Source organism: Aulonocara sp. 'chitande type north' Nkhata Bay, linkage group LG18 (assembly GCF_057382095.1).
Source record: "Aulonocara sp. 'chitande type north' Nkhata Bay isolate Kocher_YH1m ecotype deep benthic linkage group LG18, A_spYH_male_GT1.1, whole genome shotgun sequence".
NCBI lineage: Eukaryota > Metazoa > Chordata > Actinopteri > Cichliformes > Cichlidae > Aulonocara > Aulonocara sp. 'chitande type north' Nkhata Bay.
The window spans coordinates 20172685-20199717 of NC_141361.1; the positions used below are offsets into that span (position 1 = coordinate 20172685).

General features: G+C 41.5%; 1 protein-coding gene across 2 annotated transcripts; it reads left to right on the forward strand.

The window, feature by feature from the left end:
• Positions 1 to 25142, forward strand: kif1ab (kinesin family member 1Ab). Of its 2 annotated transcripts, none has more exons than XM_086270520.1 (48): positions 1 to 332; positions 1411 to 1582; positions 5193 to 5266; positions 5505 to 5684; positions 5805 to 5873; positions 6130 to 6308; positions 6391 to 6502; positions 6799 to 6876; positions 7939 to 8004; positions 8099 to 8116; positions 8202 to 8280; positions 8373 to 8451; positions 8788 to 8930; positions 10185 to 10384; positions 10580 to 10659; positions 11510 to 11585; positions 11689 to 11768; positions 11863 to 11969; positions 12052 to 12135; positions 12270 to 12450; positions 12538 to 12610; positions 12716 to 12806; positions 12893 to 13041; positions 13457 to 13635; positions 13817 to 13954; positions 14038 to 14156; positions 14266 to 14351; positions 14486 to 14621; positions 14759 to 14942; positions 15276 to 15366; positions 15518 to 15636; positions 15722 to 15777; positions 16019 to 16127; positions 16247 to 16313; positions 16410 to 16494; positions 16593 to 16698; positions 16820 to 16843; positions 16954 to 17068; positions 17153 to 17286; positions 17578 to 17639; positions 17734 to 17879; positions 19005 to 19193; positions 19323 to 19394; positions 20061 to 20170; positions 20795 to 20914; positions 21046 to 21238; positions 21345 to 21463; positions 21710 to 25142. In XM_086270520.1, the coding sequence occupies exons 2-48, from the start codon at positions 1477 to 1479 to the stop codon at positions 21765 to 21767; spliced, it is 5121 nt and encodes a 1706-aa protein (XP_086126646.1). In that variant the 5' UTR covers positions 1 to 332; positions 1411 to 1476; the 3' UTR covers positions 21768 to 25142. The 2 variants fall into 2 exon arrangements, with proteins under 2 accessions (XP_086126646.1, XP_086126647.1); XM_086270521.1 differs by having other exon boundaries at positions 10254 to 10384.
• Positions 25143 to 27033: the final 1891 nt, after the last annotated feature.

A 27033-nucleotide genomic window follows, 5' to 3' on the forward strand; every position in this document is an offset into this window, starting at 1 on the left:
TCAGACTGCCTGACGGACAGACTGACGGCCGGCCGTCGGAGCATCCCGCACCCATCCTCCTGTTTATCCGTGCGGCACCCCGCTCCTCCCTCCACACCACTCCAAGTCTCCCACTCTTTTCTAACTGACGCACCGCTGCTGAAGCTGAGGCACGGCGGATTATCCATGTATGGGTGCGTGAGGGGAAATGATGCTGTAGGCTAACCAAAGGATAGAGCGAAGGACCAAAAAAGCTGCAGAGGAGAATCGGAGGAGGCACCAGAGGATCCTGCCGCTGTTTTGAATGGGAAGGGGGATCCACCATTTGCGGCTGTCGAGTCTGAGTTGCTGAGGTAAGACACGGCGTGTTTTTTCAGGGCAATAATGGGTGTCACGCCTCGGTGAGGACAGGGTATTTTTGCGTGTTGGTCATTTCGAGGCTTTTGTGCGCTTAAGAGACGCTGCGTCAGGGTGTTTGGGGTATGATTCTGTGTTTAAAAAAACAGTCAAAAAACACAAATCTGCCATCTTACTGAGTGAATTGGACGAGCAAAGGCGTTGATAAAGGCTGGGACTGTCATGTAAGCTGTAATAATGTGTGCTGACCTCCTTTCTGACGCAGTCTGGGATGAATTGGTGTCTGAGCTGTGTATGTTTACGCGGCCTGTCGTCGAGGTGCGGCAGGCACAGCAAGATGGAGGAGACATTATTTACATGGCTTAGGAAATATCCAGGAAATGTCATCGGTTAAAATTCTTCTCATCCTCAAATTTATAACGTATCAATAATGGCTTATTGTTTGGATGTTAAGCAAGATTTCCCCCCTTGTTGATCGACGGGGGCTTGGATGTGACGGTGGATGTGCGGTGTGCTGTCTGGAAGCAATGATACGTTTATGAATTATTGTAAATTAGCTCATTAACTAAGAAAAAAATTGTAGGGGTTAGGAAGGAAAAAAAAGGAATATCGAGCTTATTTTGGAAGGCGCAGTGAGAAGCGCCTCATATTTCAGGGTTGTGCATTATTTTCATTGATTTGAAGCAGTCAGGCCTTCATCCATGGCGGTGTTGCTGGCAGGGAATAAGCAGCCATTTTACTGTAGAATTGCAGAGACGCTGATGATCATCCTGCCAAATGTTGGTCCAGCCATTTAGTCAGTAGGAACTGGGTGTTTCTGCCTGAAGACAAACTGACTGTGATTCAGGGCCTAAAAATGGAAAATGGTGTCATGTGTATGTCTCAGCTGTTTGTGGCTAAGAAAGCTGCATCACCATTATTAAAAAAACAAAATGACAAAAAAACAAGTCAGAAATATTAAAAGATAATGTTTAATTCCTGGATTAAATTCTATAATATGGAGTCTTAATGATTTATGGTGTCACATGTGCTGTCACTGCTAATGAACTCCTCTGTCATTGTCTACCTGTGCAGGTGCCAGGTGCGCACTGGCCACGGGGATCTCCAGCTCTTCTGCTCACTCACACGTAGACCTGCAACATGGCGGGGGCTTCCGTGAAGGTAGCGGTGAGGGTCCGACCCTTCAACTCCAGAGAGATCGGGAAGGAGAGCAAGTGCATCATTCAGATGTCTGGGAACACCACGAGTGAGTATACGAGAGTTCAGCTGGTAGCGCCGAGACTTCTCAGTGAAGATTTAGTCAGACTGACTTTAATGTTTGAGAGTTTAATTATGCCTTTTAACTGAGAGAGGTGCTTAAAATGTAGTTATTGTGCAAACTTATAAAGTCGATTTACACATTTCAAGGTTAAAAATAATCCTTATTTATCTTACACTAGGTGTCAGTTTATCTGCTTTCTGAAACTACACATTTTAGCTCATTTGCCTTAAAACCAGCCTGTTAGGTCTGAGCCATCATAACCCTAACTCTATGAATATATAATTTGTTTGTCTGTGTGTGTTCTCCCCAGTCTTGGCAATCAAGTAAAAAAAACCAAACAAACCCAAAACAGTTCTTCTAACTGACAGCCATCCAAAACTATTCACATTTGTTCCAGAAGAGTCATTTTTCTTTTCTCCAAAATACAGAATTAGGGTTGGGTGCACGCTTGACTCATCACCAATGATAATGTAGATCTCGCAGGGTTAAGTCCACCCTCCCTTTTAACCCAGCTTTCTTCTGATTGGCTGCCCCTCGCAAATAAAAGGTTGGAACAGCAAGTGGATAAAGTATCTTTGCTCACAGCCTGTGATGACCAAATCCAGACTATCCCCTTTCAATGACATCATACAGAACCAAGAGTAAAAAAAACTCTCAGCTCTGGTGCTCTTTATTTGAAACTGTATCCACACGAGCATCCAGCCATGTAAGAGAATATGTATGACCAAAAAAATAGGTAAAAGCATTAAAGACCCACTTTACTGAGGATCTAACACTGAATATGTTAACCCAGTGGCACTGCTTTAATTGAAGTTTACCTCTATTACTTAATTATTCATTTCGTCATTGACATTTTGATTAATTAACTTTATAGTTCTCTTTAAAAAAAAAAAATAATCAAAGCCCTCAGGTGTAGGTGTAGAAATGCAGCATGAGGTGGAAACTTAAACCTGTGGTTCACTTAGACTGAAAAGCACCAGAGAAGCACTGTGATGTGCATTTAATCTTTAAAGAAGAACGCCAACTTAGCTTTTCATTGTGGAACAATAAGTGTGTGTTTTAAGAAAGGTAAGTGGCCTTTTTTGTGGAAAAAAAGACAAATTATTATTAATTGCAGAATATTTACATGTGTTTTGTCTAAAAGATCAGTCGACTGAAAGCTCTATACTATATAACCACCAACTTTAAGTCAAGTTGTGTACTTTTTCAGGACAAAATGCAAACAGAATACTTGGAAAAATGCTGCAATCTCTAAAACAAAAATCCCTTAATGTAAGAGATTAAAAGAAGCATTCAGCATTTCTGACTAGTTTGTATGAGGTGTTTATGGAGCATTTTTGTTCTGTTTGTGCTTCAGAATAACAGGCTTTATGTAAATGTAGGCATAATTAATAACAAGAAGAATATTGAATATTCATTTTTAATTGGCCAGTAGGATAAGGCTGTTCTTAGCTTCTTAATTTTACAGTAAACTGATTATATAGCGCTCTATTTTTAAAACAGACAGAGCATATGACACGTGTTTATGTGAATAATTACAGCAATTCGATTCAGTGATTACGAGGTTGCGTCTGAGGTGCTTCACTGAAAGTCTGAGTTGTGTTTAAAGTGATCCTCTGATGCTGTTTTGGTCTCATTTCTGTGACCCACTTTGAAGCATTTTTAGTGTTTCACCTCGTCTCGCGGGCCGCATTGTCCTGCGGCGGTATAACAGCGGGCAGGGAGGCATGCAGCATTTTGGCAGCTCGAGACGGAAACAAAAGCTTCAGTCAGGCCTGAAACCCGTCAGTGTGTGTAGGATGTAGCGACAGCCGCGGCTCTCTTCTCTCATCATACGAGCTGCATGGACCAACAAGGGCCCGTTGTTCTGGTCGAGTCCAGACCCGAGGTCAGCTGATGTAAGGGTGCAGGAGAGAGCAGGCGCATGTCAGCCTGCTGTGCCTGTTTTTAATGACCTCATTAAAAGCCAGAAGATTCAGGCTTGCATTACTTCAGCTCGGTAACTTCACATGTATCGAGTGCTAAGAGCCTTCGCTCCTCTTAACAGGACTGCTTCACTGACGCTGCTGCTTTATTGAACTCGTCCACAAGGGGTGATACGGTTTATTTAATTTGCGGCCAGAAGAGCAGCTGCTCCTCCTCAGAAAAGAGAGCTGTGGTGTATAATTGCAAAAGCTGTTATTGAGCAGAACTGTAAATCCTATCTGATCCAGAATGTTCTCATTTTTTGTGTTTTTTGGTAAATATAATTCAAAGTGATAGAAAAAAATATGCTTACTGGACACTTTACTAGTACCAAGTTGTTGTCAGAACTGCCTTAATGGCCTGTGGCATATATTCAGCAAACTGCTGGAAACATTTCTCAGGAATTTTGGTGCCTGTTGACACGGGCCAAGGAAATATCCCCCACAACTTTATATCTCCAGCAACCTGAGTCAGGTGTATCCATGCTTTCATGTTGTTTATGTCAAATTCTGACCCTACCATCAGAATGCGGATATCGAGACTCATCAGACCAGGAAACGTTTTTCCAACCTTCAATGGTAACAATTGTCCCATTTTGGTGCACTCAGTTTTCTGTTAAGCTGACAGAAATGGAAACCAGTGCAGTCTTCTGCTTTTGCAGCCCATCTGCTTCAAGGTTCCCCATCTAACCTTCCATTCAGAAATACTCTTCTGCATACCTTGGTTGTTACAAGCTTTTATTTGAGTTACTGTTGCCTTCCTATCAGCTCGAAGCAGTCTGGCCATTTCCCTCTTTGACCCTTGCCATTCACTGAATATTTTCTATGTTCTGGGCCATTCTTTGTAAACTTGGGGACGATTGTGCGGGAAAATCCCTGGAGATCAGCAGTTTCTGAAATACTCGCACCAGCCTGTCTACCAACAACAATGCCACATTCAAAGTCACCTAAATAACCTTTCTTCCCAATTTTGATACTCAATTTGAACTGCAGCAGGTCATCTTGTCTACAGACATAATTGAGTTGCTGCCATGTGACTGAGTGATTAGATATTTGCATTAATGAACAGCTAAACACGTGTTTCTAATAAAATGGCCAGTGAGTATGCATGTTAATGTAAAATGAAGGTTTTAAACAAAACCTTTGTTTATAATAAGAACTGGATTGTAATTATCCGTGAAATATGCATAAAAAAGACCAGTAAATAATACAAATGATAAGGCAGGAGTTGAACTAACTGTGGGGGAAACACACACACACACACACACACACACACACACACACACACACACACACACACACACACACACACACACACAAACATTAGATGGATCATTATTGGACACACTGCTCTGGGTGGAAACAATCATAAAAATAAATAAAAGAAGAAAATCAAAGCAAACCCACGAGCATTTAAACACAGCATGCATACAGAGTGTGGGTACGCGACAAAATTAACCGGTCACAAAGACTGTGTGATAAAATACTGATATAGATTCATAGCAGATATGAAATTTTTCACAGTTTCCTTCTGGCTTACTGTATGTAAACTAAAAAAGCCAGATAAGGAAGACAGAATGAAGAACATTCAGCTTTCGATGCTTCTAACTGATCTGTTTTGATCTTTTTAGCAATCTTGAATCCAAAACAGCCGAAAGAAAACAAGAGCTTCAACTTTGACTTTTCCTACTGGTCACACACCACGGTGAGTCTTACAGCTTTCATCAAAGGAAATACATCTGCATTAGAATATAGAAGGCTCTGCTCTTAAACAAGTCCCCAGTGACTAATCCCTCTAACTTTTCTTTTCTTTTTTTTTTGCCTGCAGCACACTGTTTGATATTTAATGTGTGTTAGAATAATGAATATTCATGCTATTAAAAAATGCTAATTTTCAACCCCCCCCCCCCTTCGTTATCACTCCGCTATCTCCATGTCTGCAGCCTGAGGACGTCAACTATGCCTCCCAGATGCAGGTGTACAGAGACATCGGAGAGGAGATGCTGCTCCACGCCTTTGAAGGCTACAATGTGTGTATATTTGCATACGGGCAGACGGGTGCAGGCAAAAGCTACACCATGATGGGCCGACAGGAAAAAGACCAGCAGGGAATCATTCCTCTGGTAAAGCAGGAAGCAGTTTTAAATACAGTTTAATGAAAGACAATTTTGTGCCGATTTGACTCCAACACAGAAGTTTGAAGTCCTTAAGTTGTAAAGTGACAGTGGCATTTTGTTTTCTAGCTGTGCGAGGACCTTTTCACCAAGATCAATGACAGCAATAATGACAACAGCATGTCCTACTCAGTGGAGGTGAGTCATGCTAAACTCTGATATGCCTTTTGGCAGGCTTTCCTGTTTGCATTTAAAGAAATTTTTTTCAGGTAGTTTGGCTGAAACATGTGAAACAGAAGCAGGTTATATTGGAATTGTGTTGTTTTATCAGATAGTCAGAAGCTAATTCATTCATTTTTAATCTTATATTGTTCCTGTAGCAGCAAGTCACTTATTATAACGAATTAATTAGTCATTAAACATCTTTTATGACTGCCTTCTCTTCTCCCTGCAGGTGAGTTACATGGAGATCTACTGTGAGCGTGTGCGTGACCTGCTGAATCCCAAAAACAAAGGAAACCTGCGTGTCAGAGAGCACCCGCTGATGGGACCTTATGTTGAAGATCTATCAAAGCTAGCCGTCACCTCCTACAATGACATCCAGGACCTGATGGATTCTGGAAACAAGGCCAGGTAAAAAATTTAAGATCAGTTGTTTAGATTTGATAATTGTTATTTTTAAAAACCCATGAGCATGTATTTTTGTTTTTTTCAGGACTGTGGCTGCTACCAACATGAACGAGACAAGCAGCCGCTCCCACGCCGTCTTCAACATTATCTTCACTCAGAAGAAACACGACATGGAGACGGACAACACGTCAGAGAAGGTCCGGTGCAAATCACCCACAAACGAAGATTTTATTTTTCCATTCTTCTGACTACAAACAAATCAATAAGGAGAGTTGAGGCAGAAATGATTTTATGACGTTTTATGGCCTGTTAGGAGGCCGCGTATGCGGTGCTGCTATCTGTTGAACGTGTTTCTGTATTGACTGGTAAACCACACTTTACTGCCAGCTCTCCTTTTCAGCTCCGGGTGGATTGTGTTTGCTGCGGTGGATATTTAGTCCTTTTCAGAGAGGGTGAATTATTTTGAAAAAAATAAAAATTATTGTCTTCTTAGGTCAGCAAGATCAGTTTGGTTGACTTGGCTGGCAGCGAGAGAGCAGACTCAACTGGAGCTAAAGGAACAAGGCTGAAGGTGAGATGATGTTGCTGTTTCAGTGCTATGCAATGGCAAGCAAGTCTTTTCTTGAAGAAGTTGTTCATTTTCATCTAATTTCTCTAAATATTTGTAAAATTTGACAAAATAAGTATTTAATATTCCCTTTCAGGGGGTTTAATGGTTTTACAAATGATTTTGAGTATTTCATTACAGATTGTAAGGTTAAAATGTATTTTATAATCTTCTAAAACAAAGGGCACACCAAGAAAAACACAATAAGTAACGCACCACAAATGTAAACATTGTGGAAGAAAATGATCATGGAAAAGTAAAAAATGAATAAATACACAAGGATAAAGAAGCAAAGTAAAAAACTGATTGAAAAGCTCATTGCCTATATTTTAAAACAGACTCCACAGTTTTCTACAACAAAATAAGAAACATAATTTAAAGTTGAACTCATAAATATGCACTGATTGGTACCTAATTACATCTTTCAACAAACTGATCCATTTTCATAAACGTAGAATTAATAATACATAGCAGCGGGTGCTGATTTTGGACACGGCCACGTTGCTTACTCTGAACTCTCTACTCAGATTAGCTGTGGTTCTTTGAGCCCCGTTCTCCATGTGTCCGTAATGGCTTCAGCTTCATTCTTCCCCGACTCAGATGTCCCATCCTGAGCCTCTCCATCCTGCAACAATTTGCCAACTTCAATTGGAGTCTTCTACATACTCATCTCTCAACCTTATCTAGCTAGCTCATGTTATAGCAGCATTTATATAAAAAAATAGTATAAACAATATGTGTCACTATACACCCAGGCCTGTTGCCATTGTTTAGTGCAGCATTTTACATTGATTTCATTTGGGGGTCAAATTTACTCCGCCATTAGTTCAAGGTATAAATGATTGAACGCCCCAATCAATTTCATCTTCTTTTGAGTTACATGACTTTTAAAATGCCAAATGAGTAAAAAAGACTCCTTTGGTGGTTTTAGTGCTAATTTGAAGTAATATATCTAAAATGTACTCATGATTAGATGGAAAAATACATGAAATGGCTGATTTCTATATTTTGTGTGTGTGTTTGCAGGAAGGAGCAAATATCAACAAATCCTTGACCACTCTGGGAAAAGTGATTTCTGCTCTGGCTGAACTGGTATGAACTTTTACACTTTGCTAAAAATCTTACTTTAAAATCCTATTTTGTGTGTTTCAATTACAAATGCTGGTGTTTCTTCTTCTCTTTTTAGGACTCTGCACCAAACAAGGTTAGTATACAGCGGCACGCAGGGTATATGGAGCATCTTTTTTTAGGGTAAACTTCAAATATTATTGTGATTCCTTTGTTGATAGAACAAGAAAAAGAAGAAGGTGGAGAGTTTCATTCCCTACAGAGACTCGGTGCTCACATGGCTGCTGAGGGAGAACTTAGGTATGCAAATGCAACCAGAAAAAAAGAGGTTTCAGCATAAGAAAAAGATTTTCTGTGTTAGTTAATGAAATATATTTGTGTATCTGTTTTAGGAGGAAACTCTCGCACAGCCATGGTGGCTGCCCTTAGCCCTGCTGATATTAACTATGATGAAACCCTAAGTACCCTTCGGTAAGGAAAATATATTAAAGCTCTGTTTTTGGGATCATTAAATTTGACATTTTTCACTATAAATGCATTTTAAAGCTAAAGTCACACTGTCATACTGCAGGGTCAAGCAAATAAATAGAAGTGCTGATTAGATTAGATTTTAAACTCTGCATACATCTGCAGAAAAGTGGAGTTCATGTCGCTCTGTCGGGTAAAACCATTAATGGACACTTCACAAACGTATTTTTCTGTTCAACCAGCTGTGAGACACCATCCTCACTTATATTTCATATTATCTGCTCACTGTTATTCGGTACAGAGAGGCTGAGGAATGATAACTTATCGACCACCTTTTAGGTACGCCGATCGTGCCAAACAGATCCGCTGTAACGCCGTGATCAACGAGGACCCCAACAACCGGCTGGTGCGCGAGCTGAAAGAGGAGGTGGCTCGTCTCAAAGACCTGTTGTACGCACAGGGCCTGGGCGACATAATCGAGAGTGAGTGTCACAGCAGCTCACGCACACGTGGCACACACGTGCACAGGAAGCTGGTAGTTAAAAGCTTTTGTGCAGGTTATGTTTTTTCTCTCAGTACATTGAAGACAGAGGATTAACTTGGGATGTGAGCGCCACTCTCACACAGTCTCTTCTCTCCTCTGTCCTATCAGCGTATCGCTGCACTGGTCCTGTCATCACTGGTTTGAAATGTGTGTATAACTGTAGCAAGCCTGCGCTTTGCAGCTAAAAAGAAATGAATCCCGAGCCGACTTTCCTCCTCCACCACACCAGAGACCAAACTAACAATCCTGAGAGAGTGTACATGGAGTCAGACGATGCACAATTGATTAAAAAAATAAAACGAACTTTACAGAACAACTAAAATTATCTTTGTAGTTAAATCTTGTTAAAGCTGTAATCCATTGGCTAAGAGAAAAAAATGGCCTCCTTTCTTTTTTCCATGGTGTTACATGTTTCTTTTACTCCCCAAACCTCGAAATACTTTTAGCCACAAAAGTATGTGACCCCACAGTGATGCTTTGTTTAAGAGATGCCGATAGGAGAACAGCGGAAACTGTCAGATTCAGGGTTGTCTTGAATCTTGCTGTTATTTAACAAGATTAGTGACCATGGAAGAAAGGACTGACTGAGAGGATGCCATTTTAGATTGTGTTTTGCAGTCTGGTCCTCTGTGTGTGGAGCTGCTGCATTCGATGCTCTGAGTCAGGTGCTTAGAGGCCTGCACCGCCGGGATCTTTGCTACAAACGCTGTGCTAAACAGCTTAAAAACATCAGTTCTTCTTTCACGAAAATAAAAATCAACACTCTATATTTGGTCCTCATGCATTGTAGTGATGTATCTATTATTTTTTTGAGTACACTTTGTCCTAACCATGCTTGCTTGCGAGCTTGTTGTGTGTGTTTGTGTGCAGTTCAGTGTCAGAAAAGAAAATCCCTCTGGTATTTAGCATTCAGTCTCTGACATTGTTTGAGTTGCTCTCTTTTTTTCTCCGTCTGCGATGGCTTTGGAAAGCAAATACGTCTGCTTCTTTGATCCATTATTTGAGCTTTCTCTTCTTTTTTTGTTACCCTCCCTGTTGTTCCCTTATTTTATTTTTTTTCCTTTTAAATCCGTATCCCTGCGTGGTCCTCTCAATCCTTGATGTCTTTCCTTGAATACCTTGCGTCTGCTCCTACCTTCCTTCCTTCCTTCCTTCCTTGCTTTCTTCCATGCAACGCCTCTCTTTCTGGCAGACCTGTGCGATTACAAGAACTTTGTGAATAATCGCCAGGCTGTCAATCAAAGGGGTGATCTCTCCACAGTGACCCATGCCATGACGGGAATGAGCCCCTCACCCTCGCTCTCAGCCCTATCCAGTCGAGCCGGCTCCATCAGCAACCTCCACGATCGCATCTTTAGCCCGGCCAGTGAGGAAGCCATTGAAAGGCTCAAGGTAGGAAAAAATAGGGGATGATGATGCATAGATAGAAAAAGTTCACCGGAGCAAAAGTGGATCTGGGTTGTGTGAGTGGGAATGAAGGGAGGAGAGGGGCTTAGGCATTTGGTGGGAAGACTCCTTGATGAATACGAGAATGAGCAGAGGTAATACTTCCATTTTGAGAGCAGGCTGTTTCTCCATCACCAACAGGAAACCGAGAAAATCATCGCAGAGCTCAATGAGACATGGGAAGAGAAGCTGCGCCGTACTGAGGCCATCCGTATGGAGAGGTTTGTCCAAGCTCTTTATGCTGTTTGATATCCACGAATGCAAAACCACCTGAAATTATCATTAAATTTAACATTTGCGTATCTGCCTGGCTTTTCAAGGCAGTGCACCTACAAGTAAAAAATCAATTGTCCATTTTTGATTGGACTTATTTCAAGGACATGTTACGGCAGTGCGTATGAGTGTGGCAAATTACACATTTTCCTAATGAGCAAAAAATCTCTGTTTTGATGCCAGGAGGCAGCACAGATTGTTGTGTCGGGAATGCATCTCGTGTAAATATCTACCAAATCAAATTGCCTAAATTTCTTTTTTATTATACATTGTGGAATTTTCAATAGAAGTTCACAATGTTTTTGGCCATATGACAAAAGCAAAACTAATTATTACACCATGAGATTGAGATCTCTGAAAGCTTTTAGTGAAATTTCCCGTTCATATCCCTCTGAGGATGAATTTCTCTCACTGGCAAGTGATCCAAACGTCCTTCCTCACAACTGAAAAATAGTTCCAACATTAAGGCTGTATTGACATCGTTCCTGAAGGAGGTGCTTATACAAGTCAAATGTGTTTGTATAGCATTATCAAGCATAATTCAGATTGTTTTACAGAGGACTACAGACATGACATGATGTGCTTTTACCCAAAGTTTTGCAAATCATGGAACTCATCGATTACAAAAAACAAAGAAGCACATGAAAAGTGTGAGATTTTATACAGTTTGTATAAGGAACACAAAACATTATGCATTGCATGGATAGACTGTCAGTTTAATGAAATAAAAAGAAATAGCATTATTGTAAATTTCCATCTGAGTTCATGGATTGACTCCAACTCTGATTAACTCTGTAGAGAGGCACTGTTGGCTGAGATGGGCGTTGCCATGAGAGAAGATGGAGGCACAGTCGGCGTCTTCTCCCCCAAAAAGGTACAGGTCCTCAGTCTGTGCCACGCACTTGCCAAACAACTTCTCAACCTCTTGAACGATCAGACCAAACTCACACAAACACTGAAACATATTTCTCTTTCAGACGCCTCATCTGGTGAACCTCAACGAGGACCCACTGATGTCCGAGTGTCTGCTCTATTACATCAAAGACGGCATAACCAAGTAAAGAGTTCTATAAGTTCAATTTGACATGAAATCCATCCGGATACTGTGCAGTTTTTAGTAATTTCGATATATGTTTTTAATCTTCCTTCAGGGTTGGCCGTGAAAATGCCAAAACTCGCCAAGACATTGTTCTTAGTGGCCATTTTATCAAGGATGAACACTGCACCTTCAGCAGCACCACTGGCCCTCAGGGAGAAGGTAAAGTCTCTCCCTGTAGACAAATCTGCTAAAAAGATCCGTCTTTCCAGTCACACGTACATTTAACGCTTTTCTGCAACAGGATGCGTCATTCTCGAGCCGTGTGAGGGAGCAGAGACTTATGTCAATGGCAAGAGAGTGACCTCACCTATTGTCCTGAGGTCTGGTAAGTATTAGATTGTCTTTGATTTTCTAATAAATTTGGCAAGTCCTGAAATATGTGTCTATTTAAGCAGCGGTGTAATTTTTAATGCTTGAGTCAAATGTTTCAACATTCATGCTTCCTGCTGCATCTTTAAGGAAATCGCATCATCATGGGCAAGAGCCACGTGTTCCGCTTCAACGACCCCGAGCAGGCTCGTCTGGAGCGGGAGAGGACGCCGTGCGCCGAGACACCCGTGGAGCCCGTCGACTGGGCCTTTGCTCAGCGAGAGCTGCTGGAGAAACAAGGCATCGACATGAAGCAGGAGATGGAGCAGAGGTGGGTGTGGTCGCATGACTTGTTTTAATGGTATGAATATATGTCTTGGGAAAGTTCCTTGGTGTTGATGAAAATGAAATGTTGCAGGCTTCAGGAGCTTGAGGATCAGTACCGCAAAGAACGAGAGGAAGCCAGCAACCTGCTGGAACAACAGCGGCTGGTGGGTGCTCGCATGATCGCCATCGATCATAAAAAGTACTAATCAGTTCTAGGTGTTATGTAAATCCGCACCTCCTCTTGATCTGTACTGCATGTTTTCTTCCAGGACTATGAGAGTAAACTGGAGGCCCTTCGGAAACAGGTGGACTCTCGGTATCTGGAGTCACCTGAGGAAGAGGAGGAGCCTGAAGAGGAAGGTGATACTATCACTTTAATTTTTTTTCTTTTAGTTTTGGCATCAGACTTTCATTTTATTCACATCAAGTTCTCGTGTACCCTCCAGTGCCGTGGACGAAGCGCGAGACCGAGCTGGCGCTGTGGGCTTTCAGAAAGTGGCGTTTCTATCAGTTCACGTCCCTCAGGGATCTGCTCTGGGGCAACGCCATCTTCCTCAAAGAGGCCAATGCAATCAGTGTGGAGCTGAAGAAGAAGGTTAGATTGTTGTAAGATATATGCTTTGGCAGTGCAATGATATTTTTTGTGCTATGTTTCATTGCACATTGTGTTAATTTTGTTGTAAACAAACAAAATGCAGGTCGTTGCTCTATGAGGTCTGAAAAACTCGAATTTTTCATTATTTCCCTGACTTTAAATATGTGTCTTGTACTCATTGACATTGACATTACTTTGCATGTTGTTATTATTAGTTATTTATTTTTAACTAATAAAAAAGGCACATGAAGGATTTAGGTCTTTGACAGATGTCATATGTGCAGTTAAAGTATTTAGAACAAATACTACAATTTCTCAGCTGTTCAATTTTCTCATTTTCGTTTTGGATTACTCAAATAACTGTGAGCTGCTGTTCTAGTCTAAATTATGATGCAATCTCGTGTTTTCTTCACAGGTGCAGTTCCAGTTTGTCCTCTTGACAGACACTCTCTATTCTCCGCTGCCCCCTGACCTGCTGCCTCCCAGTGAGGCTAAAGAGAGAGAGAGGCGACCGTTCCCTCGGACGATAGTGGCCGTCGAAGTGCAAGATCAAAAGAACGGAGCCACACATTACTGGACTCTGGAAAAACTGAGGTACTCAGAGGTTTTGAGAGTCTGGCTTGAAGCTCGTTTCACGGTCACAATTTAATGGTCATCCCTGTAGAAAACAGTGCAGTTCTTTTAATTCAAAGCACTGGTCAAAGTAGCTGACAGTTGATACACATGTCTGCATATCAGCAGATACTGACCTGTTGTTTTCTCCTGGCCCTTGTAGACAGAGGCTGGACCTGATGAGAGAAATGTATGATCGTGCTGCGGAGCTGCCCAGCAGCGCCGTGGAGGACTGTGACCACGCCCTGACAGGAGGCGACCCCTTCTACGACCGCTTCCCCTGGTTCCGTCTGGTCGGCAGGTCAGTAACATTCACAGATTTAAGTTCTTTTACTGCACAGTGAGGACGCCCACAAACCCATCATCACTTTCCCTCCTCCTCAGGGCTTTTGTGTATCTGAGTAACCTGCTGTATCCGGTCCCTCTGGTACATCGTGTGGCCATTGTAAGCGAGAAAGGAGAGGTGAAAGGCTTCCTTAGAGTGGCAGTGCAGGCCATCTCAGGTACAAATAAAAATTAGCTGTCAGATGCTGCACACGTCCTCTTGTGTTGTTTTGTGTTTCTGGAAATGCTTGTTAACTATACTGTTTGTGCTTTTGTGTCTCTATTTAGCTGATGAGGAGGCGCCTGATTACGGCTCTGGCGTGAGGCAGTCAGGCACCGCCAAGATCTCCTTTGAAGACAAACAGTTTGAGAAGGTACGTCTGGGCTGGTGTTGTGCAGCTGAGTCCTTCTTGTCAGATTAAAGTGGAAATTTGGAGCCTGAAAAAAGAAATTCTAGTGTTCTGCTTGTAAAAAGAGGCAAAAGCTGATGATTTTATGTTCTGTTTAGTTTCAGACTGAGTCGTGTCCCGCAAGTCTGTCGCACTCCAACACCTCACAGGAAGAGCTGCGAATTGTGGAGGGAGAAGGACAAAATGCTGAGACTGGAATCTCTGCAGATGAAGTTAACAACAACACCTGTGAAGGTGAGGGGAGGGCGACGACAGGGACATGGTGGTCTTACTAGAAATACCTCATGAACGGAAATATATTTCCTAGCTGGCACATCTAATGTCAAAATGTCAATGCGTTTCTGAGTCTCAGCTTCTTCTGTGCCACGCAGCCACACTGGATGCTCCTCTAAGCCCAGTAAAGAGTTTAGGTCTGGGTCTGGATCTTCCTCTGGACCTGTCTCCAGAGAAAGCGCTGTCCCACCTCAAGATCGGCAGCACTTTCACCTTCAGAGTTACCGTCTTACAGGCCTCGAGCATCTCTGCAGAGTACGCCGACATCTTCTGCCAGTTCAAGTAAGTTAAAGCAAAGTTCCTGGAGTAACATCGTCTACCTGATGTGAATTTCATTTAACAGTTCTCGCTGAATGCCTCTCCTAGTTCTCTCTTTTGTCTTTATGCAATTAGATACAAAGATTTTACAAATTTTACCTTACAGGTCACATGAATTAATGGTTAAACTCTAATCAAACTTAATGTATTTTCTAATTTACGGATTAAAGTCTTTGTCATTTGAGAAGCTGACAGTGAAATAATCTGTGCTGTTGTTAGCCAGATGCTTTGGGTGATATAATGTGTAGGAAAAACAAAAAGGCAGGTCAGCTGATGAAATGACTTCACTGTTTTCAGCTTCATCCACCGTCATGACGAAGCTTTCTCCACTGAGCCGCTGAAAAATACCGGCAGAGGGCCGCCACTGGGCTTCTACCATGTCCAAAATGTAAGCAGCATTAAACGCTTATATTAACAAAGACAACTGATTACCTACTGTTCACTTCCTCTTGTTATTTGACATATTATGTTAGCAGTCCATTTCTACAAACAGCTTTCTCAAGGGTTCATTCGAGTATTTTTCTCTCTGCCTCCGATAGATCACAGTGGAGGTGACCAAGTCCTTCACGGAGTACATCAAGACTCAGCCCATCGTCTTTGAGGTGTTTGGACACTATCAGAAACAGCCGTTCCCTCCACTCTGCAAAGATTTAATCAGGTCAGGAAGAAATCTGACCGGGTGACTTTTGATAATTTGATGGAAAAAAAGTTTTTCTCACAGTTTCATGTTGGGGTTTTTTCAGCCCACTGAGACCTTCCAGGAGGCAGTTCCCTCGGGTAATGCCGTTATCCAAACCAGGTTAGCAATGACATTTCAGCCACCACAATCTAACTTCTATACATTAATCTAATGATCAAAAAAAGGGGAAATTAATAAATGAATGAATGAATGAGTGCTCTGCAGGCTCCTCTGATTCTGCCTGTTTCCATTTTAATGAGATAATTATTTAATTCAATCATCTATCGATGATTACCGTGTGTGCTTGATTTAATATTCTTAGCAACAAATGAATGAATCTGCATCCTCTTCATTCATCCAGTGCCTGCCACCAAGCTCAACACTCTGACTCGCTCCACTGCGGGACCCTGTCACGCCAAATACGATCTCATGGTCTTCTTTGAGATCTGCGAGCTGGAAGCTAACGGAGAGTGAGTCCTGTCTGTTCCTGTTGCTGCTTAAATATGCAAAAGGGAAAGCATACACATGCATCTCACTTGTTATAATGTTATAATACGTGTCTAAAAATGGATTATCCCTCTGCCTCCAGTTATATCCCGGCTGTTGTTGACCACAGAGGTGGGATGCCCTGCCATGGGACGTTCCTTTTACATCAGGTCTGACCATGTTTACCTCTGCTGTCACACTGCTAAGTTCTTCATTTTAACCACTGAGAAACTAAATCCGCTCCTCATCTTCTTGCGACTCCACAGGGCATTCAGAGGAGGATCAGAGTCACAATTGCTCACGAAACAGGAAATGATATTGAGTGGAAAGAAGTGAAGGAGCTCGTTATTGGTGAGTACGATATACGTGGCCACGTTTGTCAGATTTTTGCAGGAAGAGCTCAAAAATCAAAAAAATGACCAGTCTAATTGTCACTTGTTTGCCCGCAGGTCGTATTCGAAACACGCCCGAGGCTGATGAGACCATCATAGACCCCAACATCCTTTCCCTCAACATCCTGACCTCTGGATACGTCTGGCCAAAACATGATGACAAGTAGGAATTTGTTTTTCCAGTCTTCCTTCAAAGCATTTTTCTCTTTGTTTGCTGAGTTGAAACTGTTGAAAGCTGGAGAGAAAGGTTCATAACTCACCTTATTTCTCTTTGTTAATCGCAGTGTCTCTCTGGGAGTTGATCACAGGTACCATGTTTTTCCATCTTTGTTTCTTAAAAACAACATGCAACAATGTCCATTTGTTCCTTAAGCTTTTCATGCAATGAAAGGCTAGATGCTGTTTTTCCTCTCTGTAGAACTTTCTACCGATTCGAGGCCGCATGGGACAGCTCCATGCACAACTCTCTGCTTCTGAACAGAGTCACACCCTATGGGGAGAAGATCTACATCACCCTCTCTACTTATCTAGAGGTGGGAGAGTGTTCGTGCATTGTTCTGCAAAATTGTAATTTTTTTTTTACTTTACTTTATTAATGTTTTGTATATTTGGGCTAGATGGAGAACTGTACTCAGCCGACAGTTATCACCAAAGACTTCTGCATGGTGTTTTACTCCCGTGACACAAAGCTGCCGGCATCCCGCTCCATCAGAAACCTCTTCAGCACCGGCTGCCTCCGGCCCTCTGAGAGGTACTGGATTAAGGATTTTAACTAGGGCTGTCAAACATAAGGATGGGGGGGGCCAAAAATGGTCTGACCAAGACTCCAATCCAGCCCACTGTACAGCTTTAAAAAAAAAAGAAGGATATTTTCTGTGACTTAATGAAAACTTTCTATTTAGAAAGTTGGGAGGCTGTGATTACACATTTATCATGTAGTTTCACTGGTTTGGCACCATTTCAGATCAAAGTTCTAGGTTGATGCATGCTTCAGAGTTTAAGATTTAAGTTTACGACAACCTGCTCTGCTTTCTCTCCTCAGTAACCGTGTCACTGGAGTCTATGAAATCACTCTCTGCCACGTGGCTGACAACGGAAGTCCAGGTGCAGAATAAAATATAAATCAATAATAAATGAAAATGGCAAAAACGTTTGTTTGTCCTTTGTCGTTCTAAATGCTTCTGTTCCCCTTCGTCAGGCATGCAGCGTCGTCGCAGGCGCGTGCTGGACACCTCGGTGGCTTACGTGAGAGGCGAGGAGAACCTGGCTGGATGGAGGCCCCGCAGTGACAGCCTCATCCTCGACCACCAGTGGGAGCTGGAGAAACTTAGCTTACTGCAGGAGGTCAGTGGAATTATTGGAATTATATTATAGTTTATTTTTACAGTGCTTACATCATAATAGTCTCTTATATCTTAGGTTTTTCTTTGGACATTGGATGCTTTTGCACTCTTTATCAGTCCAGTCCTGGTACCTCATCATTGTGACTGGAGTGGGTTTTTTTTGTTTCGTTTTTTAAGACTCTTAACCCGGAACTATGAATCATTCAAGCATAAAAAGCAACTAACCCAAGTGATAAACCGGTGTTTACATATATTAGACAACTTAGGAAAGAAATAATTATAATATTTGTGTCTTTAGGCATTTTGTTACTAGCAGCCAGTAACAGAAGCACTTCATTTGTTCCCATCTCTTTAGTTGATAGCAAGAAAAATCCCAAAGATAACATGGTTTCACAGGTATGAAGTTGTATTTTGCACCAATAAGATTAATTCCAGGGGGCCACAGTAAAACTTGGGGTTGTGTGCAGTGTGCCCGTAAAACATTTTGAGGAAACTGGACATGTGGAGGCCAGAAAAAAAAGAAATGTCAGGCATAAAAACTATCTACAGCAAATGAACAGTGAAAGTCAGAAAGTCATGCCCTTATGAAATATGAAAAAAACCAGCAAAACCATTCTTAATGAAGGGAAATCTGGTAACAGATCTCGTAGAGCGATGAATCCAGATTAGACATTTGTGGTTCAAGTTGTCGTCAAAATGTGTGCAGGAGATCAGGAGAGAGGGACAACACTGAGTGTCTACAGCCATCTGTAAAACACAGTGGAGGCTCTGTCACTGTTTGGTGCTGAATCTCATCCAGTGGTGTTGGAGATCTTGTTAAAACTGATGGAATTATGAACTCAGAGAAGCACCATCAGATTTTCATCCACCATGCAATACCATCTGATTGGCAACAGTTTCATCATTCAGCACAGGATAGATCCCAGACCTCAATGTTATTGAAGGGGATCATCTTGACAATAGAGCAAGAGCCAGCCAACATCCAAAGAAGAGCTTTGAATATCCTTCAAGAAGCCTGGAGAACTATTCCCGAAGATTAGTGAAACGACTGCCTACTTGACATGTGCTAAATAAACTCCTGTTGGACTTTGTCTTTCAAGTGAAATTCCCTTACATTCTTCTAAAGGTGGAAAAGACCAGGCACTATTTGCTGCTGAGGGAGAAGCTGGAGGCGACTCTGCATGCGGGACAGGATGCACTCTACAAAAATGGCGACATCATCGACTTTGCAAAGAGTCCCGTCCTCAGCCACAGCCCCAGCAGCAGCCCCGCCCCCGACAGCCCCAACCAGAGGCAGAGGGAGCTGGCTGCTAAGGTGACTGCTGCTCCCCTCATCTCTATTTTACGCCTCGGTTTATTAGAGATTTATTTTCTTTCTATTTTTACACACAGCTTCATTCAGCTTCATGCTTTTAAATTGTTTTTTATATTTTTCACTTTCCAGTGTCTGCGTCTGCTGATGCACACCTTCAACAGGGAGTACAGCCAGGTGAGCAGCAGTGCCAGTGAGAGCAAGGTGAGCCCCAGCCTAGGCCCTCTATAACCCAGTCCTTTAGTCCTTCTGAACCTAATGTTTACAGCCTTCACTAAATATTTAAGCCCCGCAGTCCTTCTTTCCAGTCACTCCCTCTGCTACATCTGTTCTCATTCTTTCATGTTTTTTAAACACTTCACGCTTCCTTGTTGCAAAGAATTTCATACTTTTCACCTCTCCTCTGTCTCTATAACCAGATGTAATGTTTAACCTGGCTTAAACATTACTCAGAGATAGTTGCTGGATAAAACATGCCTAATATGACAACCATTTCTTTCAGTACTGACTCAGGTCTACTGATTACTCTTTTACACCATGCATCCCCTCCTACTTTCCTCACCCCTCACTGTCCCTTCTTCTTAGACACTGTGAGGCTTCCACTTACTTAATAACTCTCCTGCATGTCCTCTTTAACATCAGCGAGGGGCTCTTAGACATACCGAGGATTTGTACCACAGTGCTGCTTCTGTAGTACATTGCTAGAAGATGACAAACTGATCAAGCTGTTCTCTGAATGCATGTCTGTGTCGTTTGTGCTTAATTGTTTGCTGGATTGTTTTGTCTTTGTTTGTCTCTCTTCTTGTCTTGCGTGTCCTTGCTGTTGCTCTGGTTTCTGTGTGTGCGTGCTTGCACATGTGTGCGTTTTAGCTTTCTGAGATGTCTGCGTCTCTGATGAGGGAGTCATCCTCTTCTACACTGAGCACGCTCACCCCGTCCTCGACCTGCCCCTCACTGGTGGAGGGACATTATGACATCAGGTGAGGAAAAAATGTCATTTTGAATACATCTTACTCGCTTTTTGGTGCTTTGTTCAGTGAGCAGTAAGTCTCATGTGGGGCCAGGTAATATCAGTAAAAGCAAAATGCTGTTGTATTTTCTATAATGTGCAGAATTTGTTTTTTTAGAAACATTTATGTCCTCAGTTTTTTCAGTGTAGGCTCTTAGATTACGAATGGCAGGTGATGAAAACACCACAGAAGACTTTTTTTCTGTTTTTTCAACAGTCACAACATTTAGCACAACTATGCAAAATAATTACTGCACTGTAATAATTAGAATTCAGAAGAAGGTACGTACACACACTGGCCACTTTGCTAGGTACACCTGTTCGACTGCTCTTTAGGTTAAGTTTTTTTCAGGGAGGGGAAATTTTTTGAAGTTCAGCTTTGTAATTCATTCTCAACTGTCAGAAAAGTGCACGAAAGCTGCCCTGTAGATTTTCATAGGAAGTAACCTGCTTACAGAGATACACCTTGTTGTTTTGTTACACATTGCAAATGTGTTTTAAATCAGAACTAAGAAAAGGGGCTTGAAATGTTTTCTTTTGTGTCTTGACCGTTGCTCCCTTTTTGATGCAGTGTGAACATGTTTGCGTTGTCTAGACACACTGATCCCAGTTCTGGAGCATCCACACCGGACCTAGATCCGTACAGCCCCGTGGACAGAAAGAAAGTCCTCAGAGGATGCACCTTTGTTCCCGACATACAGGAGATTCGTGTCAGGTCAGATCACACTTGATACGTTTAATGCACCACCAGCTGCAATCACATGTTAGGAGATCCTCTGGATTATTTTCCTTAGTATTCAAATCGTAGGCCAGTTATTCATTTTGTATTTCTTTCAACATGCGCAGCCCTATTGTGTCAAAGAAGGGCTATTTGCACTTCCTGGAGCCTCACACCAGCGGCTGGGTGAGGCGTTTCGTGGTGGTGCGCCGGCCCTATGTGTACCTGTACCGCAGCGAGAGGGACAGCGTCGAGAGAGCCATCATCAACCTGTCATCTGCAAAGGTGGAATACAGTGAAGACAAACAGACGTTACTGCGGGTATGCTTCACTTCAGTTGTGAAACTCACTGCAGAAAAGACATATGACCATTTAACCGATAAATCTGAATGAGGTTTAGTAATCCCGGAGTATTTCCTGTCTTCAGACTCCCAACACGTTTGCTGTGTGCACCGAGCATCGTGGGATTCTGCTGCAGGCAGCCAATGACAAAGAGATGCATGACTGGCTGTATGCTTTTAACCCTCTGTTAGCAGGCACCATCAGGTGAGTGGTGGAGAATCTGTGAAGCATACAAATAGTTTACTATGAGTGAAAAGAGACCCAGAGTTTATATTTTGTCCACCTCCAAACACCCACACAAAGTTTTGACATTTTAATTATTCTGTTTTTTTCAGGAAATGGTCACTTATCCCCTAAAAATGAAACCTATTATTATAATTGCTTATTAGATGGTATTTTCCCCTTTATTTATCTTTCCTGCCTAACATATTCTTACTCTCCTTCTGTCAGGTCAAAGCTCTCCAGAAGAAAGTCGGTCCAGTCGTACCCATCGGCTCAGCGGATGTGAGAGTTGAAGGGGCCTGGCGAAAAACAGCGAACAAAACAATACAATCTAAAAGCTCAGCTCAACATCCTGCTTAATCAAGCATAGACCATATAGCAAACTTACACATAGAACCATTTAAATATCCCTCTATGTGATGACCGCCCCTGTCACTCACTCGCTCATCCACAAAGCCGACAAAAGCATTTTTTGCCGTCACCACCACACTAACCCTGCATGGTGTGCTCCCTTCCGACCTTTAGAAGAATTCCTAAGAAAATCTAACCACCCAAAACCCGTTACATAACTTACCTCTGCTGGGCGCTGGGACTAGTTCAGATTAGTTTTCATGTTTCCTGTAGATGTGTCATCTGTGAGGCTGCCAGTTTCCAGCAAAGACATAAGTCTCAGCTGTGAAACAGACATTGAACATCAACCATTAACGGCATCAAGTGAGGGGAGGGGTAAAAACATCTTATTGGATGTTTTCTCTGTGTAGGTGTGTTAAGTGCAGCGATGATAGCTCCATATCCATCCTCCATACATATAATGTACATAATAATGTACATTGGCTTGGTGCTCTGCAGCATAGAGTATTTGTTTCACTGAAGAGGTTTCAGATAGCAGAGATTCATCATTGCTGTTGCTCATCATTTTAACCTTGAAGTAGCATGAGGGGGGATCCAAGCTGTTGTTTCTGTGTCTTTTTTTAAGATCTGGTTCTATGAAAACACGAGATCGTTTGCTAGATTAGGACGGCCCGTTCAGGAGAGATAATACGTGTCCTCGCCTTGTTATTGATATGTGCTTCGTCCTTCCTTTATTATTATTTATATTGTTTTTTCTACATAACCCCTTGCAGGTATAACCCTGAAGGAAAATGTTTAATGTTGCTGTTGAAGCTGCACTGTATTTTATTGTGACAGGACCACTGACAGTTTTGTTGCATGGCACTTTATTGAGTTAATGTCTCGTACCATTTACTCTGTTATTTTAACCAAAGCGTTCTTTTGCTTTTTGTAATCGTTTCACTTACTGTGCATTTGTGTGCAAAGATAGTTATTTTATTTTATTTTATTTTAGTGGGATTTTAAATGAATAGTTTGACACTTTGGGAAAATACTTTTCCTGCTGAGACTCAGATGAGAAGACAAAAAGCGCACTTATGATCCTGAAGCCAGCAGATTTTTTTAGCCTAGCTTGGCAAAAAGGTAGGAAACAGAAAGCTTGGCTGTGGCCGTTAACAAAAAGGGAAAATAGCACGTCTGAAGCGAACTAAATAGGACTCGTTTAATGGGTGACTAAATCTTGCATAAAGAGCTGCAAGCATCATGGAGTAAAACGCAAATTAGTGAGCTTTAGAAGTGCTAGTAGGTGATTTTGTTGCTTGAGTTAATCAATTTTCACACAATAAATCCACATTTCTGGCAAAAAAGGTGAATTTCCCAAAAGGTTACACTATTCTTTTAACCAATGAGTCGCACCAGATTTGATCTAATTGGGAGGACAACTGTACTGTGTGTGGTTGTCATTTTTATTTTTATGGATCAGCAGAGTTGCTCCGTTCGATAAGCTGACTTGTGAAGACTCCTCTTGTAGCTCAATAGAAAGGACAAAGTTATAATCGACCGTGGACCTTCAGTCTTTTTAGGGCGGTTGCTTCAAGTGGACGAGAGCGTTGTCCTAGCACCAGATAGTGCCTCCCTTTCTTCACCTCTCTTTTCTTTCTCTCCTTGATCCTTGTCTTTAGCATTAATGCTAAATAAAGTTACTCACATGCATTCATGATTAGCTTTTATGTAAAGTTATAGTAAATGCTATTAATCTTTGTTTTTTAAGTTTTCATTATGTATATCAATGTTTTGGAGAGTGAATATTATCAATGATCCTCTATAGCATATAGTTATTGCCTGTAACAGACTGTAAATGTTTCCTTTGACAGCAGTCTCCCTGCCAGCTTTTGTACTGTAGCTGCTCGGTATTTGACAGCCTGACGCTTGTGTCGGACATCGGTAAAGCATGACTGACTTGATGTTGTCATGACAAGGAATGGTTTGTAGGTCTTTAAAAAAAATCTATCGATAATGTTGCTTTGAAATCTAAAACATCTTTATCTTGTTATGCAAGAGTGACAACATTGGGTCAAATTTACCGAGTAGGCATATAATGCATTCAACACAGGCCTGGTCAGCCAGCCGGTCTGCCTGTCTCATTTCCATTTAAATGCTAATGATCAGTTTTCTACACTCTGTAAGCAGAATTTAGGACTTTGTGTGCCACAGGCCAGCCAACTTGTTGAGCAACACAGCCTAAATCATGTACAAGTTTGTAGAAAATCTGACTCTAGTTAAATTTTGCATTTTATTGCAGTTTTATTTTGCTTTTTTTTTGCCACTTTGGGTTTTTTTTTAATGTTACTTTGTCTGTAAACAAAGAGTTAATTGAGTTTATTTATTGTTGAATGTGTTGGGTAGAACATGTTGTCTGCTGGTACAGAAGACAAATGGAAAGTTTTATTTGTAAAATATCAAAGCATAAATTATGTTCTTGAAAATTAATGCACTTACGCACAAAGCATCTTTATTTAATATGATTTTTGTATTAAGCATTTAGAAAATCTAGAGGACTTAAAAAAAAAAATATATATATATATATACGTCAAGGTAGTCGATACACAAACACTGGCACATAACTTTCAAGGCTTCCAACCCTAACAGTTGAAGAGTGTCAGAAACACTTTGTGAGGTAGTTTTAGTGTACCTGCCAGTGATTGTTGAACGGCACATCAGTCGATCGTTTTGTTTTTCTTTTCCTTTGGCTGTTTTAGCTGTCACAACTCTGGATCAAAGCATGCAGGTCCACTTATCTTCCGCTTTCCCCTCTCTCCTGCCTTACCGCTTGCTAATGACAACAGCTTTCCACTCCTGAAAGTGCTGCTTGTAAAGTATGTCATCCATGATCCCCGTAATGATTTACTGGAAACCTTCCTCTTGGCTCGTGTCTTGTATATAAATGGAGATTTCTGTGTTTGGGTCTCATTACACAGATGATATTAACTCTCTTTTACTCTGTATACCATGATGAATAAGAATAATTGACCTGCTGCTTGGTTAAGTGTCACTGCAGAGTACAGAGTGCGGATCAGGAAGCAGTTTCGGACCTCTCGGCTCAGTGTGAGTAAGACGGTCATCCTGGACTGGGTACGTGACCCCAAGTCTGTGCTCTTGCTTGGAGTTGCTTGACAGAAGCAGAAACAGGTCGCAGCCTGTGATAAAGTCTTAAACTCAGTGCTCACGTTTATCTTTTGAGTGTTCTGGAGTTCTTTCTCATGTCTGTGGACACATAACAAAAGTTGTCAAAAAAAGAATCAAGCAAATAAATAAATGTGTTGAAAAACGTGTCGGCATTTGAATCTTGTGTGTTTGATTGTTACCGTGCACAGTTTAAATCAATAGTTGAGTGTGGAGTTCCCCTGGGATCTATTCTTGGTCCCCTGATGATCTGGTTCCAGTGTACTGTAGGAGATCATAACTACAGTGGTAACACTTCACTGTCATCTATCTAATACTAAGTCGTGTGGATACATAAGAGATGTTTTCCTCAAAGCTTTTATTTTCCAGTTCCATTTATTTGACATTATTATCAGTTCTTGGTCTCATACTAAATACATTTATACAAGGAATAGGTAACTGATTTTAAACTTTGATATACCGTAATATGCAGAAGTCTTGAGCCACCCCTAATTGCTTTTGATTTTGCTTCAGTAGCCAGACTTTCATATCATTTTTAGTCATCCAGTCCTTGTGGCATTTTGTAAGCCACTTAACACTGACTGAGAAATCATTTAAGCATAGAAAGGGTGGAGGGATGAGCCATTCTTGTGTCTACACATAACATAAGTTATAAAGAAGCAGTTTTGAATATTTAGGCACTTTGTTACTAACAGCCTGTCACAAAAAGACACAGTTTGCTCCCATTTATTTAGTTGAATCTCTGAAAAATGTAAAGCACTGTTTGACAGGCATAAAATAGCAATTTTGCAATTACAAGGTGATTTCCAAGGAGCTGCTAGCAGAAAACTCAGCATGGTGTGCTGTGTGTCCTTACAAATTTAAGGAAAACAGAAACAAACCAATTTAGTAGGTTATTTAATTTCAGTTTGTTGATTGCTTATCTCCAGCTAATCATACTTTTCTGACTGCCATGTGTCATAATGCTGTATATAACTGTACTTGCTCTGTCCAGTTTTGGCAGGTTGAACGTCTAAAGAGCCAGAAACATGTCCAATAAAACATGACCCCAGTGAGAGACTGTTTTTGCTGACAGTGCAACCTGATAAATGAATAACATTATCATAAAGCTTTTCTATGTTCTTTTACATAATAGTTTGTACTTTTGCTCAGGGTGAGCACATCTGCATGCCTTTGTGCAGCCCTCCATTATTGATCATGTGCTTACCATGTGCAGCAGGGCCAGTCAGGCTAATCCCCTAATAATGGAGGCAGGAAATCTGGGCTACACACAAAGGCCCTCGACTGGTTTAGCTGTATGTCACCAACACCAACCAGTATGTTAATAAAGGTACTGTAGGTACTCACATGTTGTGTTGTGGTTCTCTTTTCATATCATCATGCCACATATATATGCATATGCATGCACGCTTTGCACACTTCCAAGAAATTTTAAAGACAGCCGCTGGTTAATTGAGGTTAACTTCTTTTTCAAGAAGCTTAGGCAATAACTTGATTCACAAATCTCTAAATACTGTGGGAGTGACAAAATATCCACCGTAACCTTGATATTTACAAAATGAAATGTACTAATTACATTACTTATACATATATTGTCATATCATAGGTGATCATAGAATGCATATTTTTTGTAGGCAGGGTTTAGTGTAAGGTTACAGACCCTTTCTCCATCTGTCAGGAATCTGGACAGAGGACACAAATGGATGGTGAGGCAGATTAAATTGAAAAAAGCAAGGCTTTGTTTGGGCTGATGAAAAAGCCAAAAAAACAAAAAGTTCAAAAGAAACATGAAGCAAAAAGGAGGAGAATAAATTTCCACTGGCGCACTGACAGGGCAGCACATCAGATGAACCAACAAAGAAAGGGTGGTAAGCACAACTAAACATACACAGAGACTTGATCAATTCAGGAACCACCAAAGTTCAAATCTACCATGAACTGGAAACTGCTGGAAAGCCAGTGTAACTGTCCACAGTGAAACATGTTTTACATCCTGATGGACTGAGAGGGTGCTTGACAGAAATTTGCACCTGCCCACA

What these genes read in the sequence shown, in the direction of transcription:
- kif1ab (XM_086270520.1), top strand. Translation starts at nt 1,477, where the DNA reads ATGGCGGGGGCTTCCGTGAAGGTAGCGGTGAGGGTCCGACCCTTCAAC. An exon ending in GCTGCTGAGGGAGAACTTAG is followed by an intron (nt 8,281 to 8,372) that starts GTATGCAAATGC and finishes TATCTGTTTTAG; the next exon opens with GAGGAAACTCTCGCACAGCC. An exon ending in AAGCCATTGAAAGGCTCAAG is followed by an intron (nt 10,385 to 10,579) that starts GTAGGAAAAAAT and finishes CATCACCAACAG; the next exon opens with GAAACCGAGAAAATCATCGC.